Source organism: Polyodon spathula, chromosome 10, assembly GCF_017654505.1.
Source record: "Polyodon spathula isolate WHYD16114869_AA chromosome 10, ASM1765450v1, whole genome shotgun sequence".
In the NCBI taxonomy this organism is placed as follows: Eukaryota; Metazoa; Chordata; class Actinopteri; order Acipenseriformes; family Polyodontidae; genus Polyodon; species Polyodon spathula.
In genome coordinates, this window is record NC_054543.1 from 37,491,423 (window position 1) to 37,516,622 (window position 25,200).

The following is a 25,200-nucleotide window of genomic DNA, read 5'->3' on the forward strand; positions in this document are numbered from 1 at the left end:
CTTGTAGTTAACAAGTACCTATTTCACTACAGTAATTTAAAGCTGTACATACACAGTGCACATCAAGGATGGTAAAACACAAACAACCATTGATTTCTTAGCAACTCCACACTTTCAGTTCCATTCCTAGCTATGGTTTTAAATAGTGAATTTCGGAAAGCATACAGTTACTTTATATACTATATATATCAAACTTGCTTCAGAAATATACCACATGTACTGCAAGCCTAGGCAAACAACCAGCAACTGGCGCATCACAATATTGTTTTAATACTGCTTTCAGATGTAATGTCCCTATGCAGTACCATTAGCTACCAGTCAACTATATAAGGAATTGTGTGATCATATTGAGTGGTTTGAAATAGTACCTTAAGTGAATATTATTTGTATATAAAATAAAAAAAAAAAAAAAAAAATAATATATATATATATATATATATATATATATATATATATATATATATATATATATATATATATATACCTATATTGTATCTATACCTTAAACAAAATATATGCATCCATGCCTAATGGAAGCAACTGTCTCTGTTTCACAGCATGGCTCTTCCATAGACAAAACACTGCTACTGGCTGACTGTCTGTTTAACAATCGAAAAAGAAGGGCTGACAATAAACTTTAGAAACTTACTATAACACATGTGTACTAAACACAGCTGTAAACAGAAAGAACCACCGGGTTAGATAGGCCAATACCACATCAATTAAAGATAACCAAGGACTACTGCATGTGGCAAGTAATAAAATAAAACAAAACAAACAAAAAAAAAAACATTTAATTTATCAAAGCAGATTGATCAATTTAAGTTTAAAAAAAGACTGCAAAACATCCCTTTTATCCACAGATCTTAAACATATATACAAATAAATACTACGAAATCTACGAAAATACAGCTCCCATTGTGTGAAACTACATATTATGCAGCATGCTTGCTTACACAATGAAAATGTAATTCTTCATTCATTCACGGATAGAAAATTGGACAGTGCACTATTGGAATGCTATGATATTCTATTGAACTGTGTCTGATGCCGATATACATATAAACGCATTCACAAGTCCTATTACGCACTTCTGGTATCAAACAGGTAATGCTGTTCATGTCTTACAATTATCTACTAATGGTTTCTGTGACATCCTTCCAGTGCTTGACATTCTAAAAGCGAAATACGGAATTAGTGTTCATCCAGACAAGTAGTCCCAGTGAGGTATCCGTTTGTTCCGTTCGCACCATTGGTCCCATTAGTTGCAGTGTTATGTGTCTTTTTAGCAGGAGATGGTGCATCCTCCTCATCGGAGCTGGATTCAATGTCACTCCGGTCATCATTTGATACCTACATGATAACAAGAGTGTGTTAACCATCACTTTAAATGCTATTGGAAATCTTTGAGTTCTTCCGTTAAAAAAAGAATAACAGCATCTAAAAAGGTTAAAAACTGGCATGCAAACACATTTAACCTCTACAGAAGAAAAAAAAAAGTGTGATAAAAACAGAAATAAATAATGTTCTGACTGTAGAGTTCAAAGGATGTTAACTTGGGCTCATGTTCACCAGAATTTGCCACTACCGTGTTGTTTTTCTGAAATTAATCTGCATTTCTGGAATACACTGCTTCTGTTAGCCTTTACTTCAGGTCAAGATTTTTCTTCACCTCTTAGGTAACACATTTGTTTTGCAAGATTAAATGTTTAATTAGCAGTAATCTTGGACTTGACGTTGCCTTAGGTAAAGAAATCCACGGCTGGGGCTGTGGTCACTTTCCATGGATGATTTTTTTTTGTAAGATGAACTGTTTTATTAGAAAAAAAAAAAGGTGACAAATGAAGAGCGTTTTGTAAGTGGAGACAGCAGGAAATGCAGATACAGCTTCTAAATAGCATAGTCGCTTTCACACACAAGAATCCACACTTACATGCATGGGATTCCATTTCCCCACCTTCAAGGTCAGCACAAGAAAGAGAACAAATAGATAAAAATTGAAGGAGGACAGAGCTCCAGGCGTTTAACAAAAGAAATAGGATATTTTAGTCCCCCCTCTTGGTTGGACTGTTTTTTGCAAACTTTTTTGTATGAATTAATTCATTAATAAATTAAAACATGAGAATTTAGATCTGTTGATGGTACAGTAATTATATAAAACAGACAGAATAAATTACCAATATTCCTTTTTTGTTTCAATTGTTATTATTTATTTATTTTAATACAAGCGATGTTTAGACAATGAAAACATACAATTTTTTTCTAAATGCATTTAATATATAACAGTGCCATGCTAACACAAGACCACCATTGGTTCTCTCAATAGGATTACCAAATTACATGCTTTGCAATAGACCTCATTTTAGAAAGTGCGAATATTCGAGAATTTAATCAATTTACTCCACTTTACAATTCACAGATAATACTGCAATACAAGCAAGTCTTACCTTTCCTTTAGAAATGGCTTTGCAGGCTATCTTTATGATGAGATATGACCAAAAGGAATGCAGCACTTGAAGCAGGAAGAGCAGCAAGTTGAAGACCCACCATGATGGATACGGACCAACAATGTCCCAGCTTTCAAACACTGTTGTGTTTAAGATCCTAAAACAGACAATATAATCTTAAGAGTGCAGTTTTATTTTCCAATGCCTCAATTCTGTAGAACAAAACGTGATTAGGCACAGCAGTGGATTATTCTGTGTATGGAATTAAACAAAACAGTGTATCAATTGATATAAACAGGCTACATAAACTGGAGAACTAAATTGTGGTTGGAACTAGATTTCAATTAGGGGAAAAGACAAAAGCACTATGCAGCCTCTCTCTCACCTCAGATTTCTGATCTGCTTTGAAACTGCAATTCGGTTACTTTGGCATTCCAAAACAAAACCTGTGTATTGTTTAAAATGAGATCTGCTTTATACTAGTCCGTACCGGAGCACTTGTAAACAGAGCAGGTTTCTTTGAAGGCTTGGCCCAATCAATGAGGTTTTGTGTTTCTAAAATGAAAGCACTGAAGCGGCAGGATGTGAATCACTCCTGACGCAAGTGATGCTATTGATATCAAGCAGTGCTCAGAGCACTGAATAATGCTGATCTCTTCAGGTTGGGCCACTTTGTTTCAACAAACCACAAATAGACCTGCTTTATATTCATGTTTCAGCTGGAGGGAACAGAAATTTGGGAACAGAATATGAGTTTATACAGTAACAAAGCAAAGTGAGGAAAAATATGCATTTGGATTAAATTAGGACAGAATCGGCGATATGCAAGACCACAGAGACTATTTATTACATTTCAGTTTTCCCTCCAAACAGCTTCCCCCATGTGAAAAATGAATTTGCTTTTGATTTTTGGAAACAGGCCTTGCCCCTTGAGACTGAAACAGACTTGCAGCAGGAAGATTCAGCACAACACATAAGTACCAAGTTAGCATTTTTTTTGATTAACAGGTCAGTTAAATCATAGCAGCACTACAAGTAAAGGGCAGCATTGATACTTATATTTGTATGCTCGTCTGCAAACAGACTGCAACAGATAAATCTGTGGAATGAATCAGTAAGGATAGGCACAGGCTAAACATTACATTAACGATGATGTGTAGGGCTATAAAGATTATGTACTCTTACAAACATAAACATTGTGCAGTGCAGTTTGAAGTGGGGAGGGGGCGGGGTGTGCGTGTCAAATTTTACTCGATAAATCTCTTGACCTTGTTTAGAAACCATAAAATCATAACTTCCTTTGAAAACAATATTTCACAATAAATAAACAGAACACAAAAATGCATATTCATTGCTTTCTGCTCTCTATCTCACCCCCCCCCTTTCAGTATGGGGATGTAATCAGCCACAATAATGGGAGAAATGCCCTCTAATCTCAGAGTCATTGACATTCAGTGCCCTTTTAGTTCCATTTTAGAGGCCTATCTGCAACACAGATGGCAAAGCAGATCAAGTGTGCATTACTGACAGCGGTGACGAGCAAACAAATGGGAGTCCATAGACTTTAGTGAAGATTCTTGGAAAAGACCAAATTCTTAGTGCCTACATATTACTAATAAATCCAAACCAATACAATCTATACAACTTAATTTGTTGTGTTAGCTAACATTCAAAGTTGTTTACTCTAGGGGGCTTCACACATTTGTTTGCCAAGTCTGGTGTAAAAAGCTTCAGGTTAATGGATTTTAGAGATGTAATACGTGAATAAACATCTACACGTTTACTTACCAGATAGGAAAAGCAGCAAGCCGGGTACTAATGAAGACTAACCCAAACATGACAAACAGGAGGTCACAGAGTCTTTGACACTTCACATAGTTTGCCATTTTAGCAGCCTGCAACAGCAAAAACAAATGTAAATAAAATATAGATTTACATTTAAACAGATATTGCATTCAGTCAATGAACAATGTTCCACCACAGCTGGAGTGACTGAGGTCCAGCACATTTTCAGGTTATGACACTCTTATAAAACTATTGGGCCACACTGTGTGAGAACCTTATGAAGAACTGAATGACCTACAATGAGCTCCTACACAATAAAGACACCCTAATGCTGTTATATTGGCATTGTTTATGACCCCACCCCTGTTGCATTGAACAGCTTACCTCAAGCAGCACATCAGACACATCATGAAGGCACATGACCAGTGTTCCTACGCGCACCATATTGTTCACGTAAGAGAAGGTTATCAGGGAGATTGTGGCAAGGTGATGCAAAAACATAATTAAAAAGTCCTAAAGAATAAAAAGGAAAAAAAAAAACAGTTAAAATGACTGTAAGAAAGCTCGACTGTAAGAAATGAATCCCGCATCCATTATTGGTTCGATATAGTTTTACAATATGCCACAGAATATAAATTACATTGACTTTTTTAATTTACAGGACTTAACACCTGACCATCTGGTTCAGTTGACACTGTAGAGAAATACTGTACCAGGGATGAATTCAACACCCTCTATCAGTGAGCATACAATTTGAAAACATACTCAAAACTGATTTACGAATGGACTTTGATCAAGAAACAAAATTACAAAAACATATCTGTCATACATACTGTATAGGGCGCATGCTGTAGTACCAAAAGTATTAATTTGTGTGTGTAGGAAGGAAAAACCAATGCCAAGAAGGGTTGTGCCCTCACCCATACTAAGTTTTGATGTCCCACATAATGCAGAAAATGTAACTGTTGTGCCACAATATTGAGCTACTAAAAATACACACCAGTGGTCTGTCTATGGATAGGTTGGAAAGTAACAGAAACCTGCTAGCAAGGTTGTATACAGCACTAGGACTACAGTACTGGGGATTAGTTAACATGCTGTGTGTAAGATGTCTCTTACTCTTTACGAGAGGTCCTCAACTGGATCTTTCCCTTTGCTAAAAAAAAACAACATGCTGAAAAAAATGTTAATCCTAGTATCTCTTTTGAAAGGATCTTATATTGAATGGACGAGCTTCATATCAAAATAGACCCACCTGTCTACTGTTACTGAATGTGTACAAGCTGCAATTTCACACGACTAGGTTGTTTGTTTGTTAACTTCCCTGCATTTTGAGTTCATTTTGTAATATCCTTTAATGAAAAGATGCAGCCTCTTCTTCCAATAGGATCCTGTTTGTTTTCACTTCTACAGATCATTGTTGCAACTGGGAAACAAGAACTTGCTTCAGAGCACTGAGCAGATGAGTTGGACTCTGGCATATATAATTTCAATTGGCTGTGCTGTTTGAATGTGGTACAGTGACAGAAGCAGTACAAGCAGTTTGACCAGGTACATTATGAGGAGTACAAAAATGAAATGCAGATAAAAGTATGGAAAGAGAGCAGGGAACATACTGAACTGGGAATGAAGTGCAGAGGACCTCTTCAGTACGTTGTTTGTGCATGGGAAAAAAAAAACTGAAAGAAGAAAAAACAAAAAGGGAAAACAGACAACAAAGAGTTGAAAAGTGCAGTGCATCATAATCTATTGTGGCATTATGGAGGTAGTGATGTAGGCTGCTGAGGTGAATAATAGGAAAAGCTGAATAACAGAGGCCACATGCAGATTGTATTTAGCAAAAATAAATATATTGGAAACAAAAAAGGAGATCGACTTTGTAAATGCACTCAACCATATTACTTATGTGATGCTAGCCCTGCAAATATCTTTTGTACGGCAGACCAGACAATACACTTTTTCAAGGCTAACACCGACAGCAACAAGACAGGCTGCAAAACACCAAAAAACCCTTCCAACAGCAGAACATGTATGCAGAACAATTACATAACAGATATATAGCACAGCTTGTTGCTAGAATGTTTCCTGTACCCAGTAAGTCCCAGCAATAAAGTAATACTGCTTCCTTCAAGGAAAGTTGGGTTGTTTTCACAGGAATGCTTCTTAACTAAAAAGAGCAACATTTGTACTTAAGTAGTTTCCCGGACTCCCTATTCTCCGGACAGTCTAAGTTCTGCTTGAGTTTAAGTGGACTGGCTTTGCCTTTGGATGTTTGTGGAAGTTTACAACACACCCTAACAGGCAAATCACAGATTAGTGTTTCTCAAAGTAACTAGTCAGTAGACTGATACTTGAAAACCAAACGTACAGTAGCTTCTCTGAATATCCATGAACCAAGTTTGATTTACATGAGGGTTTTAGGGGAATAAAGTTCCGAATGAACTACTGTAGTCTGGAAAGCTGGTTTAACTAATTCAGGCTAATCAGAGGTTAGCCAGATTCGATTAACCCGATAATTGAAGTCAGGCTATCTCCGTTCCTCGACGGTGAATACAGGCTAAAAGTGTCTTGTTAACTCGATTCCGACTTAAGAAATCCGGGTAATTGCACGTGTTCGTGCTCCTCAAAGGAAGAATCGCAGAGCACTGAAAGAACGATCCATGAAAGATGATGTTGAAAGAGAGAGCAACTTTTTTTCAGCCTGACTGAGCAAGAGCTTGTAATGGAACGTTTTGAGGAATGTAACACACAATATCACAACTAAATGCAACACTGCTGCTGCTGCCAAGTCCAGAGAGGAAGCATGGAAAAAAATTGCAGATAAGCTAAATGCGTACATTTTTTTACAATTTGTGGAGCACCGCACATGCGACAATGATGTCGCAGGATCTGAGAATAATTGAGGTCCAGTCATGGATGACGTAAAGTATTATCCAAAGTCTGACACCTACGGTTCAATTAAAATGTTGGATTATTTGCATCAGTTGCTGAGTTGTAGCTCATTTTTAATTTCATATAAGTGATAACGTCATATGTACTTGTTCATTAATGCTGTGAAAGGATTTCCTGTTCACAAAATCCGCCTCATTTGGTCCTGAGGGTGCCCTGATGGGGATCTGACTGCAGTCCACAGCACCAATGACATTGGGGAACTCTGCATAATAATGTAGCCTACTTAATAAACGATAATGATGGGATAACCTATTCATTAAATTGCATATAACCTAGTAAATTACCTGCGACTGCACAGAAGTCCTCTTTGATGGCGTTTCCCCTTGTATGTCCCCGAAATGTGATGAACACATTAAGAAATCTCTTTAGGGTGAGGTAGACCCCTCCGACTGCACGGCATGCAACAGCTTTGCCAATATTTTCAGCATCGCCAACTGAGGATAGGAAAAAAGTGCAGCCCTGTGCATATAGTCTGTGTTACTGTCAACGCACGGCTGCGCTGGGTGGAATGGGCAATGGCTCAAGTAGATATATTAGGTAAATGATACCTTGCCGACCGAATCTATAGTGCTCAAATACAAAACATCTGAATGATGCAAAGGATCTTGGTGATCTCTCAATACTTTAAGCTTGCTTCGAGGAACAGAAAAAGCCAGACTTCTGTCAAGTTGTCCTGAGAGTTATCCGGCTAGCTCAGTTAGCCAGCTACGAGGAACAGGGCCCAGGTTATGGATGGAACAATAGCAGTAATATATTCTCTCACCTTTTCCCCTTTCTTCACCTTGCAGCAGTTGTGTTTAGGAGGGTAAGCTACCTGGTGTAGATCCAATTTTTTTCCCCTTCTTATTTAATAATATGTCTAAACATATGACAGCAGCATGGGGTGGGTTTGTCAGCATGGTGGTGGGGCGGGGGGATAAAATAAACAAACAAAACATCATGGCAAGCCTTGATACATCTGTAGTACACAAAGTAAACAGTTAAGAGAGTCACTGAGTTACTTAATTATACAGAATCAAGTGATACAGCAGAGCCAGGGAATTGCACCCTGAACAGCAAAGTATTTAAAAAGCAAAACAAACCAACTTTGTTTACTTTGGAGAGGAAAAGGGACTGCAGAACATAGGTTTTATGGTTTTAGGTTTTGGTTAAAATAAATATTTTGACTAACATTTTACCTAAAAGAATTTGTTTTCAACACTGAATCTACCCTGTATGTTAGCATGTTTCGATATAATTTAATGTATACAATTTCATGATTATGAGATAAACTTAAGACTGCTGTGCATTATACATGAGCCACACTTTCAGACATTGACTTACTTTTGTTATTTTAACAGAATTTTATCTTGGATGCACTAGTAATAATTGAATAAACAGTGCAATGGAGTACCTGCAATATTAATTTGGCTTATGGGCACTGTAAATAATTTCAGGAACAAAAATGCAAATATAATTATAAGGCGATACACAAATAACGCAGTCTCCTAATTATGGACCCTGACAACCGCGCGTGTGTGCGTGCGTGTGTGTGTGTGTGTCTACATATATATATATATATATATATATATATATATATATATATATATATATATATATATATACACACACACACACACACACACACACACACACACACGTATGTCTATATATATGTATGTCTATACATATACATATATGTGCTGTGGAAGCTCCCAGTTTGCACCAATGAAAGAAATTGTCCTAACGTGGACACAATTACCTTACCATTGGCCTCCACCTGTGAACCATTAAAGTTCCTGTCACTTTTTCTGGATAAAAACCCCACTGTTGAAGGATCATTGATAAGGCTGTGAATCTGAAGGAAAATGAAGACCAAAGAGCATTCTACAGAAATTAGAGATAAAGTAATACAAATGCATAGGATTAGGGAAAGGGTACAAAATAATATCCAAGTGTTTGGATATCCCAGTGAGCACAGTTGGATCAATAATCAGGAAGTGGAAGCTGCATCACACCACCCAGGCACTGCCAAGAAAAGGCCGTCCCTCAAAACTCAGAACTCAAACAAGAAGGAGACTTGTGAGAGAAGCCACAGAGAGGCCAACAATCACTTTGAAGGAGCTACAGAGTTCAGTGGCTGGGAGTGGAGTAATGGTGCACCAGTCAACCATATCAAGAGCTCTGCATAACACTGGCATGTATGGGAGGGTGGCAAGATAGAAGCCGTTACTCAAAAAGTACCATCTGAACGAACGTCTGGAGTTTGCCAGAAAGCATGAGAGTGACCCAGCTGCGATGTGGGAAAAGGTTTTGTGGTCAGATGAGACCAAGATAGAGCTTTTTGGCCAAAACTCAAAGCGTTATGTGTGGCGCAAACCTAACACTACCCATACCTCAAGGCACACCATCCCTACAGTGAAGTATGGTGGTGGCAGCATCATGCTGTGGGGATGTTTCTCGTCAGCAGGGACTGGGCATCTTGTTACAATTGAAGGAAGAATGGATGGAGCAAAATACAGGAAAATACTGCAAGAGAATCTGCTTCAGTCTGCTAAAAAACTGAAGCTTGGGAGGAAATTCACCTTTCAGCAGGACAATGATCCCAAGCACAAGGCCAAAGCAACACTGGAGTGGCTCAAGAACAAAAAGGTGAATGTCCTACAGTGGCCCAGTCAAAGTCCTGATCTCAATCCCATTGAGAATCTGTGGCACTATTTGAAAATTGCGGTCCACAAGCGTCGTCCAACCAACCTAAACAACCTGGAGCAAATCTGCCAAGAAGAATGGGCCAAAATCACTCCGACACTGTGTGCAAAGCTGGCACATACTTACCCCAAAAGACTTAAAGCTGATATTGCAGCGAAAGGTGGCTCTACCAAATATTAATGTGTGGGGGTTGAATACTTATGCAAGCAAGATATTTCAGTTTTTTATTTTTCTTAAAAATATTTCCCAACATAAAACCAATGTCACCTTACAATAATTGAGTTTGAGTTTAAGTGTTTTAAAATAAAATATCAAACAGAACGACATTTCAATGTACCATTTGTAATTCATTAATATTAGAGAATTGGTCAGGGTCTGAATACTTTTGCAAGGCACTGTGCTTGTGTGTGTGTGTGTGTGTGTGTGTGTGTGTGTGTGTGTGTGTGTGTGTATATATATATATATATATATATATATATATATATATATATATATATATATATATATATATATATATAGTAGTCCAAGGAGGGAGCTGCAGGACTAAAACCCCCAGAATGCCAGGTATATAAATCAGAAGTGTTTGTTTGGGGCAGTCTCAAGTCTGTGTGAAACAAGGCTGTCACAGTGAAGAGTTAGAGAAAAAAAAAAAAGTACTCTGTGAACCTGTGTTTTGTGTTTGTGTTATACATTCAACAAACTTAACTTATCTATGGCAATGTCACATTTAAAATCTTTATTGAATGTAATGCATTAAAATATAAATTATGTCTGAATTGTATCAGTCTAGGAGCCAAATATCAATGTTTTACTTATACTTTGTGTCAGCATATATTTTTTTACAACATCTTTTGTTTAAGTAACATGCATTATACAAATAAAAATATTGAATTTTGCATGCAAGTGATATTTAAAGTGTGATTTATACTATTCACACATTGTCAAACAATTTCTGTTAGCAAAAAATAAACACAAAAAACAACCACACAGTGCGTGAATGGCGTCTGACATTGACAATTCAGTTGCTGTTTGCAGTACCTCGTAATTGAAATGAGAAAGAACTGGTACAGTGGTGATGTCCTTTGAATACTTTCTCTCCAGAGAGTGTTGTAGTCAGGGTATGGGATTTCATCTTGTAAGTTTTGGAGGGACTAATTAATGATCCAGTATTCCAAGGCAATATTGTATGTAGGGCTGTATTAGAAGGTTTGTTTGTTGGCCAGGAATTCGAAGATAATTTTAAACCTTAGCTTATGTCTTTCTTAACTGTATACCACAAGATGGCGCTGTTGTGTGCTTGTAAATTGGATATTTCTGGTCATAACTTCAGTAGATACGGAGATACAATGTGCTACCCACAATTAACTATTGCACTACAGTGGTGTGACGGATTAAGGCTTCACTCTTACAGGGCAATAGACTTCGCTTACCTTCCTTTTGATATCAGTAAACTGGGAGAACATTAAGGACCAGTAGAATGCCAGCTCAACGATGTAGTAGTAATGAAGTTCAGTTGTAAGAGTCTGTAAATAAAAATAAATAAAACTATGAAGATGGGCAATGGTAACACTGTCATTTTAGCCAGGGAAGTTTCAAGAAACAAGTGCAATGTTTCAAAGGAGGAATAAAGTCATTTAAAAGTTACATTTGCTGGTAATGACTGCTCTTTGTGAAACTTAACGTGACGGACTAGACAGAGCACTAGATATCCTCTGTACCAAAAAGAGTTGCCTTGGTATACATCTTTAATTAAATATCTTCCAATTAGGTCATCACAAGGAATTGGTTTTGTTTAGAATGAAAATTCTTCACACGACACCTCTGGCATTTAAAACAGTAGTGCAAAACATCTCTGAAGTGCTTTTAAATGCACAAACAAAGCAAAATCAAAACACCCCAGATAAAGTGATACTGAAAAGTTTTATTAGAATACACCTTTATTCTTATTATTTATTACCAATAAAGCTGCAGTATTAATTGGACTACTGTATTGAATATCAGCAACATATATAATTATGTATGGTATACTATGTAAATCGTTTTGTGTGGTCAGAAAATACAGTGCGGCGGATATGTTTAATATAAACAGATTAAAAGAACCAGTTCCTCACGAACAATGTTTGTGACAGGTTAGGGGAAAAGGTTTTGACATTTAGAAGGTGTGCTGTGGTTTGTTTCCCAGATGCCTGCAGAAATTCTCTGCAATTTAGCATCAGTATGCACAATAAACAAAATATGCAAAAAAATAAATAAAAATACTGTGACTAAATTAATAACACAAGGCAACAAATGCCTTCATTATTATAAAAAATTCATGTTCTGTGTCACTTATGTCACGACGGGCTTGCAGATGAGCTTCTAAGTATGGCCCTCATGAATTCCTCTGTGGTTATGAAAGAAAAAGCTGTCTGTACAGAACAGGCTTGCTGGTACATTGCACTTAGGTAAGATTACCAAGAGAACTGCTGTAATGGTAAACAACTAACCTGAGCAAGTAAAACATGACAGCGTGGGAGTTGTACAGATTCGAATTGGTCATACATGTGGAAATAAAACAACTAATTTCAAACTGCTCGGCTATTCCTGAGAAAACAGAGATGTGGAGAGTTTTCCTATTTTTATTCTTGCTATGTCTGAAAAATAAAATTAGCAAGAGTAAACAACTGATTGGTTAAATTAAAAGGCTGGCACTCCTGAATATTTTCCAGCAGCTGTTCCGCCTTGCTGGCTGAAGTAGCTCTACTTCAATTTCATTTTCAGTCCTCCAATTCATAGGGCATAAAGATGAAAGCAGAACGAATTAAGGCTATGTACACTCAAGTCACACAAGAGCAGTATCTGTGGCTTAGTCTTATATCAGTGAGAGGGTTGACAGATTTACAAAAGGTGGCTGCATGTTTCTAACCAGATGTACATCTGAAAAGTCTACTTTTATTATGAATTACAAGGTTACAAAACTTCTAGAAATCAGATGGGACACAGAGTTGAAACAACTTTTGCAACAAGCATAGGACTTTGTGCAAGTTTAGTTTATTTAAAAACCATTTAATTTCAGATTATTATTATTTTTTTTTTTGTTTGTTTCTCTGTGTGGTAAAGATGTAGAATACAAATATCAAATCAATTTGTGCAAGTTCCAGAACAAGAGAAAGGCTTTGAACAGGAAACCTATGCTTTTAGTTATTTAGTTTGCAACAGGAAAGTTGCAGCTCCTTTGCAAACGTATGATCTCATATACCTGGTATGGGTAGTTGTACCAGCAATCTCGGGTGTCCCAAAGCCAGGAAGTCTTAAAAGGAAAAAAAAAAAAAAAAAGAGAATGGACGTTAGACCATTGAGCTAAAAACACCTGCTAAAAACTGCCTATAGCTAGTAAATTATTATTATTAAAAAATAATAATGCAAATAATAATAATACAACTAATACTACTAACAACAACATTGGCTACATTTTTTGGCAGCAATAGAGAAGACTGACTATTCTGTTTCTGTTTTCAACCCCATGTTTGCTACTGTTGACCTTTAAACTCAGCTATTGGATTAGTCTCCCATGAGGGAAATATACTGACGATGCAACAAGTAAATACAGGTCAATGCATTATTGCTTTGTTACTATGGCAACTAGTACTCTTTGGTCTGTTTTTACTTCATTTAATAGGAGCTGGCTGAAGCAGTACAGATAATGCTCTCTATAAATGATTGCACCCTGAAGAAATTATGCAGCGTTCTATGGTCAAAGATCCTGGTAAACACATTTTATATATAAGTGTGTGTGTATTTTAACAAATAAATAAGATTAAAATAAACTTAAAAAAAACACTAAATGCTAAACATTAGAATACAGTTGTTTAATTAGGTCTTATATTATCTTGTATAAATTAGCTTGTTAGTGATATGGTAATCAATTCCATACACTACCTACAAGCAAGTCTAAACATTATTTAAGGTGTACAGCTGCTTCCCCTTCATTCACTCTGAAAGCCAGACCTATCTGGAGAAGGGGAAGTATTGTTTTGTAACTGCAAACTCACAAACTAAGCCAGGCACCATTTTTATCAGTAACCTCTTTAAAGTAAAGAATAAGGACATATAAAGCCCAGACCCCTGAGTCTGTGTGCATCTCTAGGATGCAATAATTATAGTGAGCAATGTCAGTACTGCGACCAGTGCCTGCCAACTCAAAGCAGACCAGAACAACAATGGTAGCCATAGCAACTAAAATAAAAAATCCTATGCTGCTGAACAGCAATAATAAAATTACTACTGGTTGTTGGTCTTCTTTAAATTGAAAGCGAACGATAGTTTACGGATGTAACCCCGGTTCCCTGTAAGGGAAGATGACCAACAATCTATACTTTTGGGATATGCCTGCCACAGGTCAGGTACTTACTGAGCATTTTATGTCAGAGCTGCCAATAGGCCCCTCCGTGAGTGACATGGGAGTGACATCCTCGGTCCCACACACCGAGGGAATAAGTAGAAATCACATTCTCTTTTGCGTCGAACTTGCGAATGATGTGATGTTTGTCGTTCCCTTTCAATTCAAAGACGACTAACAACCAATACTTTTGGGAAAGTGTATCAAAGCCATTGCAAGGGAGCGTGAGCGGAGACAGCAGATGAGGGATGTGTCGCTACCACCAAACTAATGTGGTGTGAGCATGCAACCTCAAGGACCATTGTGCCTAATGTAGACATCGAATGATCTACCACATTGAGTTTGTAAAACCTGGTGAATGTATGCGCAGTAGCACAGCTAGCTGCAGTACAAATATTGGTCAATGGTGACATGGGAAGCAGATATGGCTGCTAGGTACACTTTCAGCATAGATGGGAATCTACCCTCCTCTAGCAAGTCTTGCGGAAACTGTAAAATGTGCAGCAGGATCTCCCAGGGCTGGCCTTGCAGCAGCTGGCAAAGGTTTGCAAACCAGATTCTCCTGGGCCACCTGGGGGCCACCAGGAGAACTGTCGCCTCTTCTCTCCGAACTTTCTCTAGGAAGGCCGGGAGCAACGGTATTGGTGAGACTGTGTACAACAGCGTCCTGGGCGACTCATGGGCTAGGGTGTCGACGCCTAGTGGACCGCCGCAGTGGTGAAGGGAGAACCATAGGGGGCAGCGAGTCATTTGCCCTGGCAAAGAGATTGACTCGGGCCCCCATGAACCGTTCCCAAATGAGCTCTATTACCTGAGGGTGGAGGTCTGCCAACCCAATTCATCATTCCAGGTAGATGAACAGCCCGGAGGGATAACAGATTCCTCTTTGCCCGGGTCAATAGCTGGAAGGCTATGCAGTGCAACCCTGGGACCGAAGCCGTCCCTGGCAGTTGACAAACACCACTACAGACATGTTGTCTGTGCGGACAAGGACATGTCTCCTCTGGAGCACTGGAATGAAATGCTGGAGAGCTAGGTGGACTGCTCGCAGTTCCAGTGCACTTACGTGCAGGGATGTCCAGCAACCCAACCAGGCATGTGGGCCACTGTTCCTTCCTGAGACTGGGAACAAATCAACCAGTCATCCAGGTAATTCAATACCCTGATTCCTTGCAGCTGCAAGGGGGCTAGGATGGCATCCACGCACTTTGAGAACACGTGGGGGGCTAAGGAGAGGCCAAATGGCAGCACGGAAAACCAGAAGGCGAAGTGGAGATATTTCCTGTGAGCAGGACGAACAGGAATACAACAATACACGTTCTTTAAGTCCACAGTGGTAAACCAGTTGCTGGCCGGACAGACTGGAGGACGTGGTGATGTGTGACCACCTGGAATATCCTCTCCCTCAAGAACCCATTGATGTGTCTCAGGTCTAGGATGGGGCGAAGGACACTGTCCTTTTTTGGCACTAAAAAATATCTCAAGTAGAACCCCTCCTCTTGAGGGGTGTGTTCTACGAGGCAGATGGCTTGTTTGAGAAGTAATGTTTTTACTTCTTGCCTGAGGGCCCAGACATGGAGAGGGTTGCTCACAGATGTAACCATGATCCCTCGAAAGGGAGAAGAGCCAGCACGGAACTGATGTGTACGATCGCAAGCACCTAAGAGTCTGAGGTACAATTGCGCCAGTATTGCAGCTGGTGTTGTGAGAAGGGGTGGGTCTTAGGCTGCAAGCCTTCAGGGCCCCTGCTGGGGCTGCTGAGGCTGGGATGAAGCCTGCCTTGGAGGCTGCCTAGGATGTCTTCATTGGAACTGCTTCCTGAAGCGCTGTTGCACTGGGGCCCCGGTGTTCCCCACGTCCTTGCAGACGGCCCCGGATATTAGCTGCCATGGAAGCTTGAATGCGATGCCTCAGGTTGCCTCTCCCGTACTGGAGCATGGGAAGGGAGCATCGCAGCCACCTGCCGAGATGCCTCCCGCTCTCGGTGGGAGGGTTGCACGATCTCACATCCTGTTCCTTCTCGCTCGTCACCTCGTCTCGTCCTCAGTCGTCTGGGGTGACCGCCGGTGAGAAAGGGGTCTGTCCCGGGGCAGGTGCCTTACCAGGTACTCCAGAACCTGAGCCATCTGGCTCTTCAGTTTGGAGATGTCCTTAGACTGCTTTGAATGTCTTGCCCCTTACTGTTCCTTGAAGGAGACCGTGAGTGGCTGTGAGTTTGACATGCTGGCGCAGGGTATGCTCTGCGACTGTCTCAAAGGCAGGTGGAGAAGGGGGGGGGGGGGGGGGGGCTCCCAACGCTGCAGAGGTCTCAGCACAGCTAAGCTGAACTCTGCAAGCCTCCTGTACGGGGTCCAATGCTTGGAACGCTGCACAGTCTCATCTCCTAAGGTGGAGGAGGCGTGCTGCATTCCCTGGCACCTGACAAAGGATGTGTTTGTCCTGTGGGGGAAGCAGCACTGATGCAGTGAGGGTCTAAGCACCAAGGCACCGATAGGGGGTGAAGCACAGCTGCACCGAGCACCAGGGGAGTAAGCACTGAGGTTATTGGGCCGAGTTTCTAGTATGGACCACGTGCAGTCACACAACCACAGCAGCGTGTAGCTTACAGCGGAGTGGAGCACAGCCTACAGACAGTATACACAGAAAAGAAAGAAAGATAGATTGGATGGATCAATGTATGCGTGGAGTCTACTCTACAAAGGGCTAGAATCAGACCCAGTGGAGGAAGCACATGCTGGGTTTTATTCCTTATTTTTTTTCTTTTATGTAAAACACACACACACACACACACACACACACACACACACACACACACACACACACACACACACACACACACACACACACACACACACACACACACACACACACACACACACACACACACACACACACACACACACACACACACACACACACACACACACACACACACACAGTCACACACACACACAGTCACACACACACACACACACACACACACACACACACATACACACCAGAAGCTGAATGGGAGGGTATTTTTCTTTAGGCTGCACACACCGAGTGGGCGGGCCGAGTCAGCACAGCAGGTGTGGCAGAGCCAGGTCCCAGTAGAGGAATTTATTATTATTATTATTATTATTATTATTATTATTATTGTAAAAAGCAGAGGAAAAAAAAAGGACAGCAGATGCTGTAGGGTTAGAAAAAGCAGACTAGTCACAAAGCAATGTAGGCTGTCTGTTTATTTATTTATTTATATAATTTATTTATTTAAACGGAGAGCAGTTGCACAGCGTTTCAGCTCAGTCCTCAGAAGCAGAGTTTCCAATTCCGGGGAAGAGGAAGCCAACTTCCAGCAATAAATTGCAGGGGAATTAGCAGAAAAACTCGAAGTGAGAGCTCTTTTAGAAGAATCAATCATGCAACTGTAGAGGTTAGTTTATACCTACCTGATTGTGAGAAGCAAAAGAGAATGTGATCTCCGCAGAATGACTATTTATTCCCTCGTTATGCAGGACCGAGGACGCCACTCCCCGAAGGGGCCTATCGGCAGCTCTGACATAAAATGCTCAGTAACTATGTGACCTGTGGCAGGCATATCCCAAAAGTATTGGTTGTTCGTCGTCTTCAAATTGAAACGGAACCTCCGTAACAGTTTAAAGCTGTGATACAGTCAGTCATTCAGCTTTTCATCAGACTTTCCCCATTAATAATAGCTTTCAACTGATTTTAAGGTGTTTTTCATGTACTTGAAAGCTCACATCAGCAAATCCAGTGTCATATTCTCACAAAGTGTTTAGTATAATCAGTCAGCCAGCTCTGTCAACTAAGAACATGTAGGTGATGATTATTATTTTTAATTATTTAGGCTCATAAAAAAAAAAAATCAACTTTTTACACAGTTATAATTAAGCTATATATATATATATAATTTCACTAGAGGACTTTTTGGACATTCATGTCTTCCTGGTTTGCTATGAGCAGAGATCTTATTTGACAGGTTTCAGAACATTAAAATACTTTTTAAAAATATATACAGATTTTTTATAATATAGATAAAAACTATTTCCGTGCATGTGAAGATCTGCTACTTAGCAGATATTGTAGATACAGGGTGATAAATAAGTTCTTGCTGCCAGAAACCAATACTTTTGTTCATCATTTCAATACCTGGTGTCCTACTGTACGGTATATGAAGCTATATCTTTTCTTTACAACACGACTGGCTGCCCTGACCAATGCACAGGTGACTACTGGCTAGGGCATTCAGACCCAATGGAAATTTAACATTGGTTGAATTCTTTCAGGGCCATTTACTTAGAAATCCTCAGGGTCTGGGCCATGGACTCCCTCAAGCTTAACTACAAACAATGAACTGGTTTATGCTCTCTTGTATACAATTCACATGTTCAATTTAGCATTGTTGATTTTACCATTCTTAAAAAATATTTAACTAGCACTCACAAAATTCTAAGCGTCCAAAACACCCCCCCCAAAAAAAACATGTGTTAATTGATTTTGTGGGATGCCAACTTATTATCACTAATAAGTTGGCATCCCACAAAATCAATTTTCTACTCTTCCAGGAAAGTGTCTTCTCTCATTTACAACCAAATCACCTCTGCCATCTCAGCAGTCTGTTGCTAAACAACGAATCAAGAACCTCTGTTGCATACACTTGAAAGACTAGTAATACCCATAGCAGCCCCAGCTCATGTACCATCCTGCATTATTTCTGTAAACTACAATAGATGTTCAAACAGAATAATTCATCTTATTGATGCTCCATTCCTCTCCAGTGAAAAAGCTTTTTTTTTTTGTATTGAAGATAAAAAAAAATCTGCATTAAGAAAAAGGAAATGTAATCTATTCAAAAGTGAACAGTTGGAAAAGCAATGAACATCAGTGGACCACTGAGCTTCAGTTTGCCTAGGATTTTATATGCATGAAAGACATGCTGTTTAAAAATAGCACAGTATAGCTAGGGACCTTCCTCTCTGTTTGGATTTACACCAGAAGAAAAAAAAACATTTGGGTAAATCTCCACCTTCCCTAGCAGTGTCTACCTAAGGTATAAACATGCCATAAAGGGCTATAGCTACCTCTTTACAACTGCCCAACAAGATCTGCACCCATTCAGGGCAATATGTACAACATGTAATGCTGTTACACTACTGAGACCCAACTGAAAAATTCATAAAAATATAGCAGGTTGGCATTTGTAAAATGCATGCATGCATGTTATTAAGCTCCTTCTGGTGTTTTGCTGAAATGACAGTGGTGTATTACAACACCCAGAAAACCAGCTCTGCAGCGTTGTTGTCTGCAACACCAGGTGAAAGAAAGCACCTCAGGAATAAAAAGGGGCAGTGTCCTTACCCATAAAGCAAGTGCATTCTAATCCCATTACATCTTCATATTGGAAGCCATAGACCCTGCATGACAACCTTGTCAAGCTGGAAACTGTTACGAATCCCGGCCGAACTGAAGCCACTTATATGCAACCTAATTTTTTAATCATATTTGGCATATAACTATTGAACTATAGTAATAATTTAAACTAGATTTTGTGTGCCAGTTACAGTGTATACAGCTACAACCAAAATGCATCATACAGCAATCCAATATCAGAAGGTCAGCATGTGACACATTCTTGTGCCTTCAGTAAAAAGTCCCCCTTCTATTACCACAAATGGAGCCATGCTATAAGCTCTCTGTAAATTCTTTTGAGCAGGGATATAAAAAGACTACCATATTTTAAATTAGAATATAATTAAATTAGAATTTTTTATAAAGTGCACCCTTTTACAAAATGTCTGAAGAATTATACTCTGTGTTAGAGCATTGTATATTGTATAAATTGGTGTTATACAAATGCTGGGAGAACTTTACTTGGCGTTAGAGCATTGTACATAGTGTAATGTGGTGTTATATAAATGTCTGGAGAATTATACTCTGTGTTAGAGCATTGTATATTGTATAATGTGGTATACAAGAACAGCAAGTTTTATAAGATCAACCAGCAGCTGGGCCTCAAACAAATAATGAAAACAATATAAACCCATGCTCCTGGAGAGCTTCAATACTGCAGGTTTTGTAGGTAGCTCTAAATCATCAATCGCCAAATACCTGGAACAAACAGTAATTCTGACCAATTAAGCCCAATCATTAAGTCAATTACACCATTAAGAGGTTGGGACACTCTGAGGCTCTCCAGGACCAGGGTTGGCCACCCCAGTCTATAGTGTCTGCCCTGCAGCTCACAAACACAAAACGTCCACTGTGGAATGGCTTTTTATGTATTTCAATTGGTTTGTGTTCATCCTTGTCAATCCCATGGTAGTCTGATTAACATCTTGACAAAGACATGCCAGAAAAGCGATCTTATATATTGTCAGTATATCAAATGGAAGAAGCGTACAGTTAGATAACCCTTTTTAACCCTATGTTGACACATGCTGTTTTCAGGCAATACACTAATAGCTTAGGATTTACCCCAAACATTCAATTGTAACTCCTCCAAAGTTACTGTAAACCTTACCAGAGACAAACAGTAAAAAAAAAAAAAAAAAAATAATATAAAAAAATATATAATATATATATATATATATAAACAGAATGTTGTCTAAAGGCAATATCTGTAAATATAGGGTTAAAACATGTTTGCGTAGAGGAAGCTACAGTAATCAAGTTATTAAGTGGTGGTACCAGACTAACTCTGTTGGTAGTAGAAGCAAAAAACAGGTTTTGTTTCTTTGCTCTTATCAAACCAGTTGAAAAAACTAGGGAAATACTGAAGGAACTATTAACAGTTCAGATAAAAAATGTGTTTATATTAATACAAAACACCCTAGAGCCTTGCCCTAGCTCTGTAAAATGAACTCATTTCACAATTACTTTATCATACAGGTACTAGAAAAAGAGAAACACTCAGTGAATGTGTCAATTAAAAAAGTAAATATAAAAAAAAAAACATTAAGGCTTTCATTATAGAAACAATTACTTAAAAAGGCTGTTTAAAAAGATAAATGGTTATTTAATCTTACATAAGTTAATGTAAATGTCTATCTTTGTATCTCTCTTAGTTGTATAAACATAAAAACAATTCTCAAGGGTTACAGTCTTCTATTAAAAAGCAGTATCCAGACAAAAAAAAAAAAAAACACTGTTCACCTGAGCAGTGGGTAGTTAAACTTGACATATAACCTTGATGTGACCCTGCATCTTTAATTTAACTTTTTATTTGAAAATGATGCAGTGTTCAAATTAAATACAGACTGTAGGTCTTATTGGACAGTTATTTGAAAAGTTGGAGGGAGGTATCGTATGTTTTCTTACCTTTTTCAGGAACCGCACTCCATATGTAAATATATACAGATAAAATGTAAATCTCCACCTGTAGAGACACAAACACACTCATAAACACAAGGTATCTTAATAACATGGGTATAAGACAATGCACATGTCAGAAACAATATTATTAATATTAAAATGAATGCCTGTGAACAGATTTATCAAAATACTATGGCTCATTTTGGGAGTTTTTGTTTTCACCTCACATTTCGAAACGTAAAGGAACAGCTAGCTGTGATTCCTAAGAAATGGAGCTGGTATTCTTTTTGTTGCTGTGTGTTTTAAAAGGGTGTAATGGAAAGGTTCACAGCAACTGTCGTTAAATGATATACTCTCATATGGCAGCCATACCGGGACTAACCCTAATGGATCACAGACTCTGATAAAGTTAGCCGGATTGTAACACTATGTACTTCAAAAAGTCTCTGAGACTATGAGACTGTGACAGTTTAAAAATTCCGCTCGAAGAACTGCTTCCACAAAGTGTTAATTTTTGTAACACCCATAATCTGACATTGAGAATCATTACAGTGGTTCTCTTGATACCAAATTAAACTATGGGCATAATTGGTTGCGACAGTTTAACAGCGTAGTGAAATCCATCAGTTTAAAACACTCACTAATAAGAGTGAAGCCAGTGAGAGGAATAACACTTCGGTCTTTCAGTTGTCTAAACAAACATCAATGCAAGCAATTGCTTGTAGTGTTATCTGAAAAATTTAACAATAGACTTTTGTATATCTCGCTACCAGGTATTCTTACTTTTAAAAAAAAATGCAAAATAACTTAATATGAAATTATAATTTACAGTTATGTGTAACATATGCAATCTCTTAACAGAACTGTCTCACTTTGGCATGCCACCCCCTCGGTGCTGTCTGGGTCAGTAGACAATGTCTTTGTCCCCACACTGCAGTTGTATGAAGTGACGGACAACACAGAAATAAATGTCTAGTGATTTCACCCCCACCCCCCCCCAGTTTAGTGCAGATTTTGAAACTTGTGTTCCACCACTCAATAAGTTGGAGTTTCCCAAGTGGCTGAAGTTATTCATTATGAAATGCAACACAACTTCTCATCAAAATCTCCAGTTGTGTTGTACAGTACAAAAGACAAGTTTATACAACATTGGGCATTTTTTCAAAGTATGTAACTGGAGTAAAAACATTTGAAAATTAAGCCGTTTTGTGTATTAACTGGAAGCATCGGAAAAACACATAATTGCAATATGTTTAAGTCTCAAAAAATTCGAAGTTTGTAATATTCAAACATTTTTTTAAAAACTTGTAACTCCAGATACCTAGTACAAAGAACATGTTATAGTTTTGTACTATACAATCTCTATCCCTTTAAAGAGGCAAATTTTCTCTATTTCCTTTCTGTTGTGCCTATCTGAACTGCTGACGACATATGGGCCACTAGTGAGATCAAAGTTAAATTTACAAAATGTGTAGATGGAGCAGTACTTGAACAATTTCATAAATAAGTCATGAACTTACTTAAAATATTTATTCATTTTTTGATGAAATATTCAAAAAATAAACAGACCTTGTACGCTTTATATATTGTAGTGCAGGGTCATAATAGATGCCAACTCGACGTGTATTTCCTTTGTAGAGCTGGAAAAATATTTCCATACACATTTTTGTCCTTTTTAAAACAGTACACCCACTTCAGGAATTAAAAATGTGTCATGTGCTGACCTCCTTAAGAGAAAAGTATTTCAAAGCTGGGTATAAAAAACAGTTAAATAAACGTGTTTACAAATTTGACTAAGACTCGATATTTTTTGATCAATTTAAATCATAATGCACTTCCCTTTAAGTAATGGTGAGCTGCTTGGGATCTAGTTTGAGATGGGATTACGTTAAAGATTCATTAACAGCTGGTGATATTTTATCTAGGACTCTATGTCTGTAATGGCTAAAACATAAACGAGTATATATAATATTATCCGCACAAAACTAAAGTTTGTATTGCTTTTTATTTAGAGGCGGTGGTGGACACAAACATGTTTAAAATTAACAAGCCACCAAACATGTGGCAACCTGAAACTTGTTTTTGTACACCGTACACAAGTGGGATGACATGTGTTCACCCCCAGCCCAGTATCGGACTCAAGCCTGATATGCATTTAAAAGCACCAGTCTTAGAATCTACACACTGAGGGGCAGATTGTTCCAAGATGGGCCATTTTGTAGCACGTTAATACTGCAATTTGCATTTTCGATGCAACAATTTGCAAACTATACATTTTGTCGTATGTACTAAGAGAAAATGATGCTAATGAAGAGAGCTTCAATATACAAAGTTATGTTTAAGTTTATAAACCACGCAGTAGAATCGTCTTAGAGATTAGACAGATCTCAGCACGCGAGAAAAATGCGACATTTTTTCAACAAATAAGTATGTAAGATTATTCCCCGGGGGTGGAAGTAGGGGGGTTTTTTACACAAAGACCCCCCGAAGAAAATGTGTGTCATCGAAGATCGAAGCTTCTCGCCAAATCACACAGTAGCTCTAGCTAAACCAGACAAGGCGGTGTTTGTTTAAAAGACGCGTTCAATAAAATCACACACATTTCGATAATGGGCGCAATGTATTTTAAAATGTATAAATCATTACCCGGACCTGTAAAAAAACATAAATCTGTACAGTAGGCCTATATCAGTCCTGTATTAAAATCAAAAGACTACCTCAGGGCACTTTCGTTTTATTTTAGTCTGCTGAAGGCTACCGGTAACACAAGATAAAGCATGCTGCTGCATTGTACCTACTGGTGTACAATGCAAATAAAAGATTATTTTAAATTGAAAAACTAAATGATTTTAATGTTTTTTTTGTATTATTTTTTATCTAGACAATTAATACAAAAATCGATCATGGAGCCGCCACTGTCAAGCTATGATACTTGCAGGAGGACAGTCAATTGCGTTAATACAAATTTCAAGGGATCAGCAACAAATTTTAATTATACCACTAATTCATATTATCATCGAGTAGCCTATGTCAGGGGTATTTCAGCTGTCTCCATTCCCTGAAAGGACAGAGGTAGGATAATGTTATCAGAAATAGCGTGACGCAGGGACTGCAGGGACAGCATGGCTCATCTGGGTGACAGGCTCCAGATCATCTTTTAAATCAGACAGCAGCTCAAGAATTATGTGGTTGCCGAGCCTATATTTGTGCTTAATTTGGTCTTCATTTAAATCGAAGAGGGTAATATGGGTACGAAATACCCTTTCTTTTTTCATCCTACAAATCACTCTTTCTTGCTGAAGATGTCTCCACCTTGTTCCAATCACAGCGCCCATGGTGAGGGGATAGTGTTTTTCACACTGCCTTTTAAAGGTTTGCTAATCACGACTGTTTAAAACATGCTTTCAAAAGATCTTACTAAATTGATGCAATTGTAAGTTTCACAATTAATGACAGCTTTAGCACATCTCGTTGTAGTATTTGAGAACCCTAATTTGCACTCCACCTGCTTTTTGTGAATTTATGCAGGCACATCTATAATTACATATTCATCTAAGATTGAACCGCAAGGAAACTACTGTCGCAAAGCATTCCCTAAAAAGTCGCTAATAGCATTGCGCTTGTTTAGTACAT

The 25,200-nt window shown here is 38.5% G+C and overlaps 1 protein-coding gene across 2 annotated transcripts in view; it reads right to left on the bottom strand.

Annotated features, from left to right (window-relative positions):
* Window positions 1-507: 507 nt before the first annotated feature.
* The window catches only part of LOC121321532 (ceramide synthase 6-like), a 38,840-nt gene continuing 14,147 nt past the window's right edge, over window positions 508-25,200 (bottom strand). Inside the window, exons 4-11 of one of the 2 annotated variants that reach the window (XM_041260519.1) lie at window positions 21,574-21,631; window positions 13,111-13,161; window positions 11,303-11,395; window positions 4,617-4,745; window positions 4,236-4,342; window positions 2,448-2,604; window positions 1,934-1,957; window positions 508-1,353 (exon numbers count right to left, since the gene is read on the bottom strand). In XM_041260519.1, coding sequence (XP_041116453.1) covers window positions 1,195-1,353; window positions 1,934-1,957; window positions 2,448-2,604; window positions 4,236-4,342; window positions 4,617-4,745; window positions 11,303-11,395; window positions 13,111-13,161; window positions 21,574-21,631 — 778 coding nt within the window. In that variant the 3' untranslated portion in view covers window positions 508-1,194. The remainder of the gene's footprint in view (window positions 1,354-1,933; window positions 1,958-2,447; window positions 2,605-4,235; window positions 4,343-4,616; window positions 4,746-11,302; window positions 11,396-13,110; window positions 13,162-21,573; window positions 21,632-25,200) is intronic. The other variant, XM_041260520.1, reaches the window with a different exon arrangement.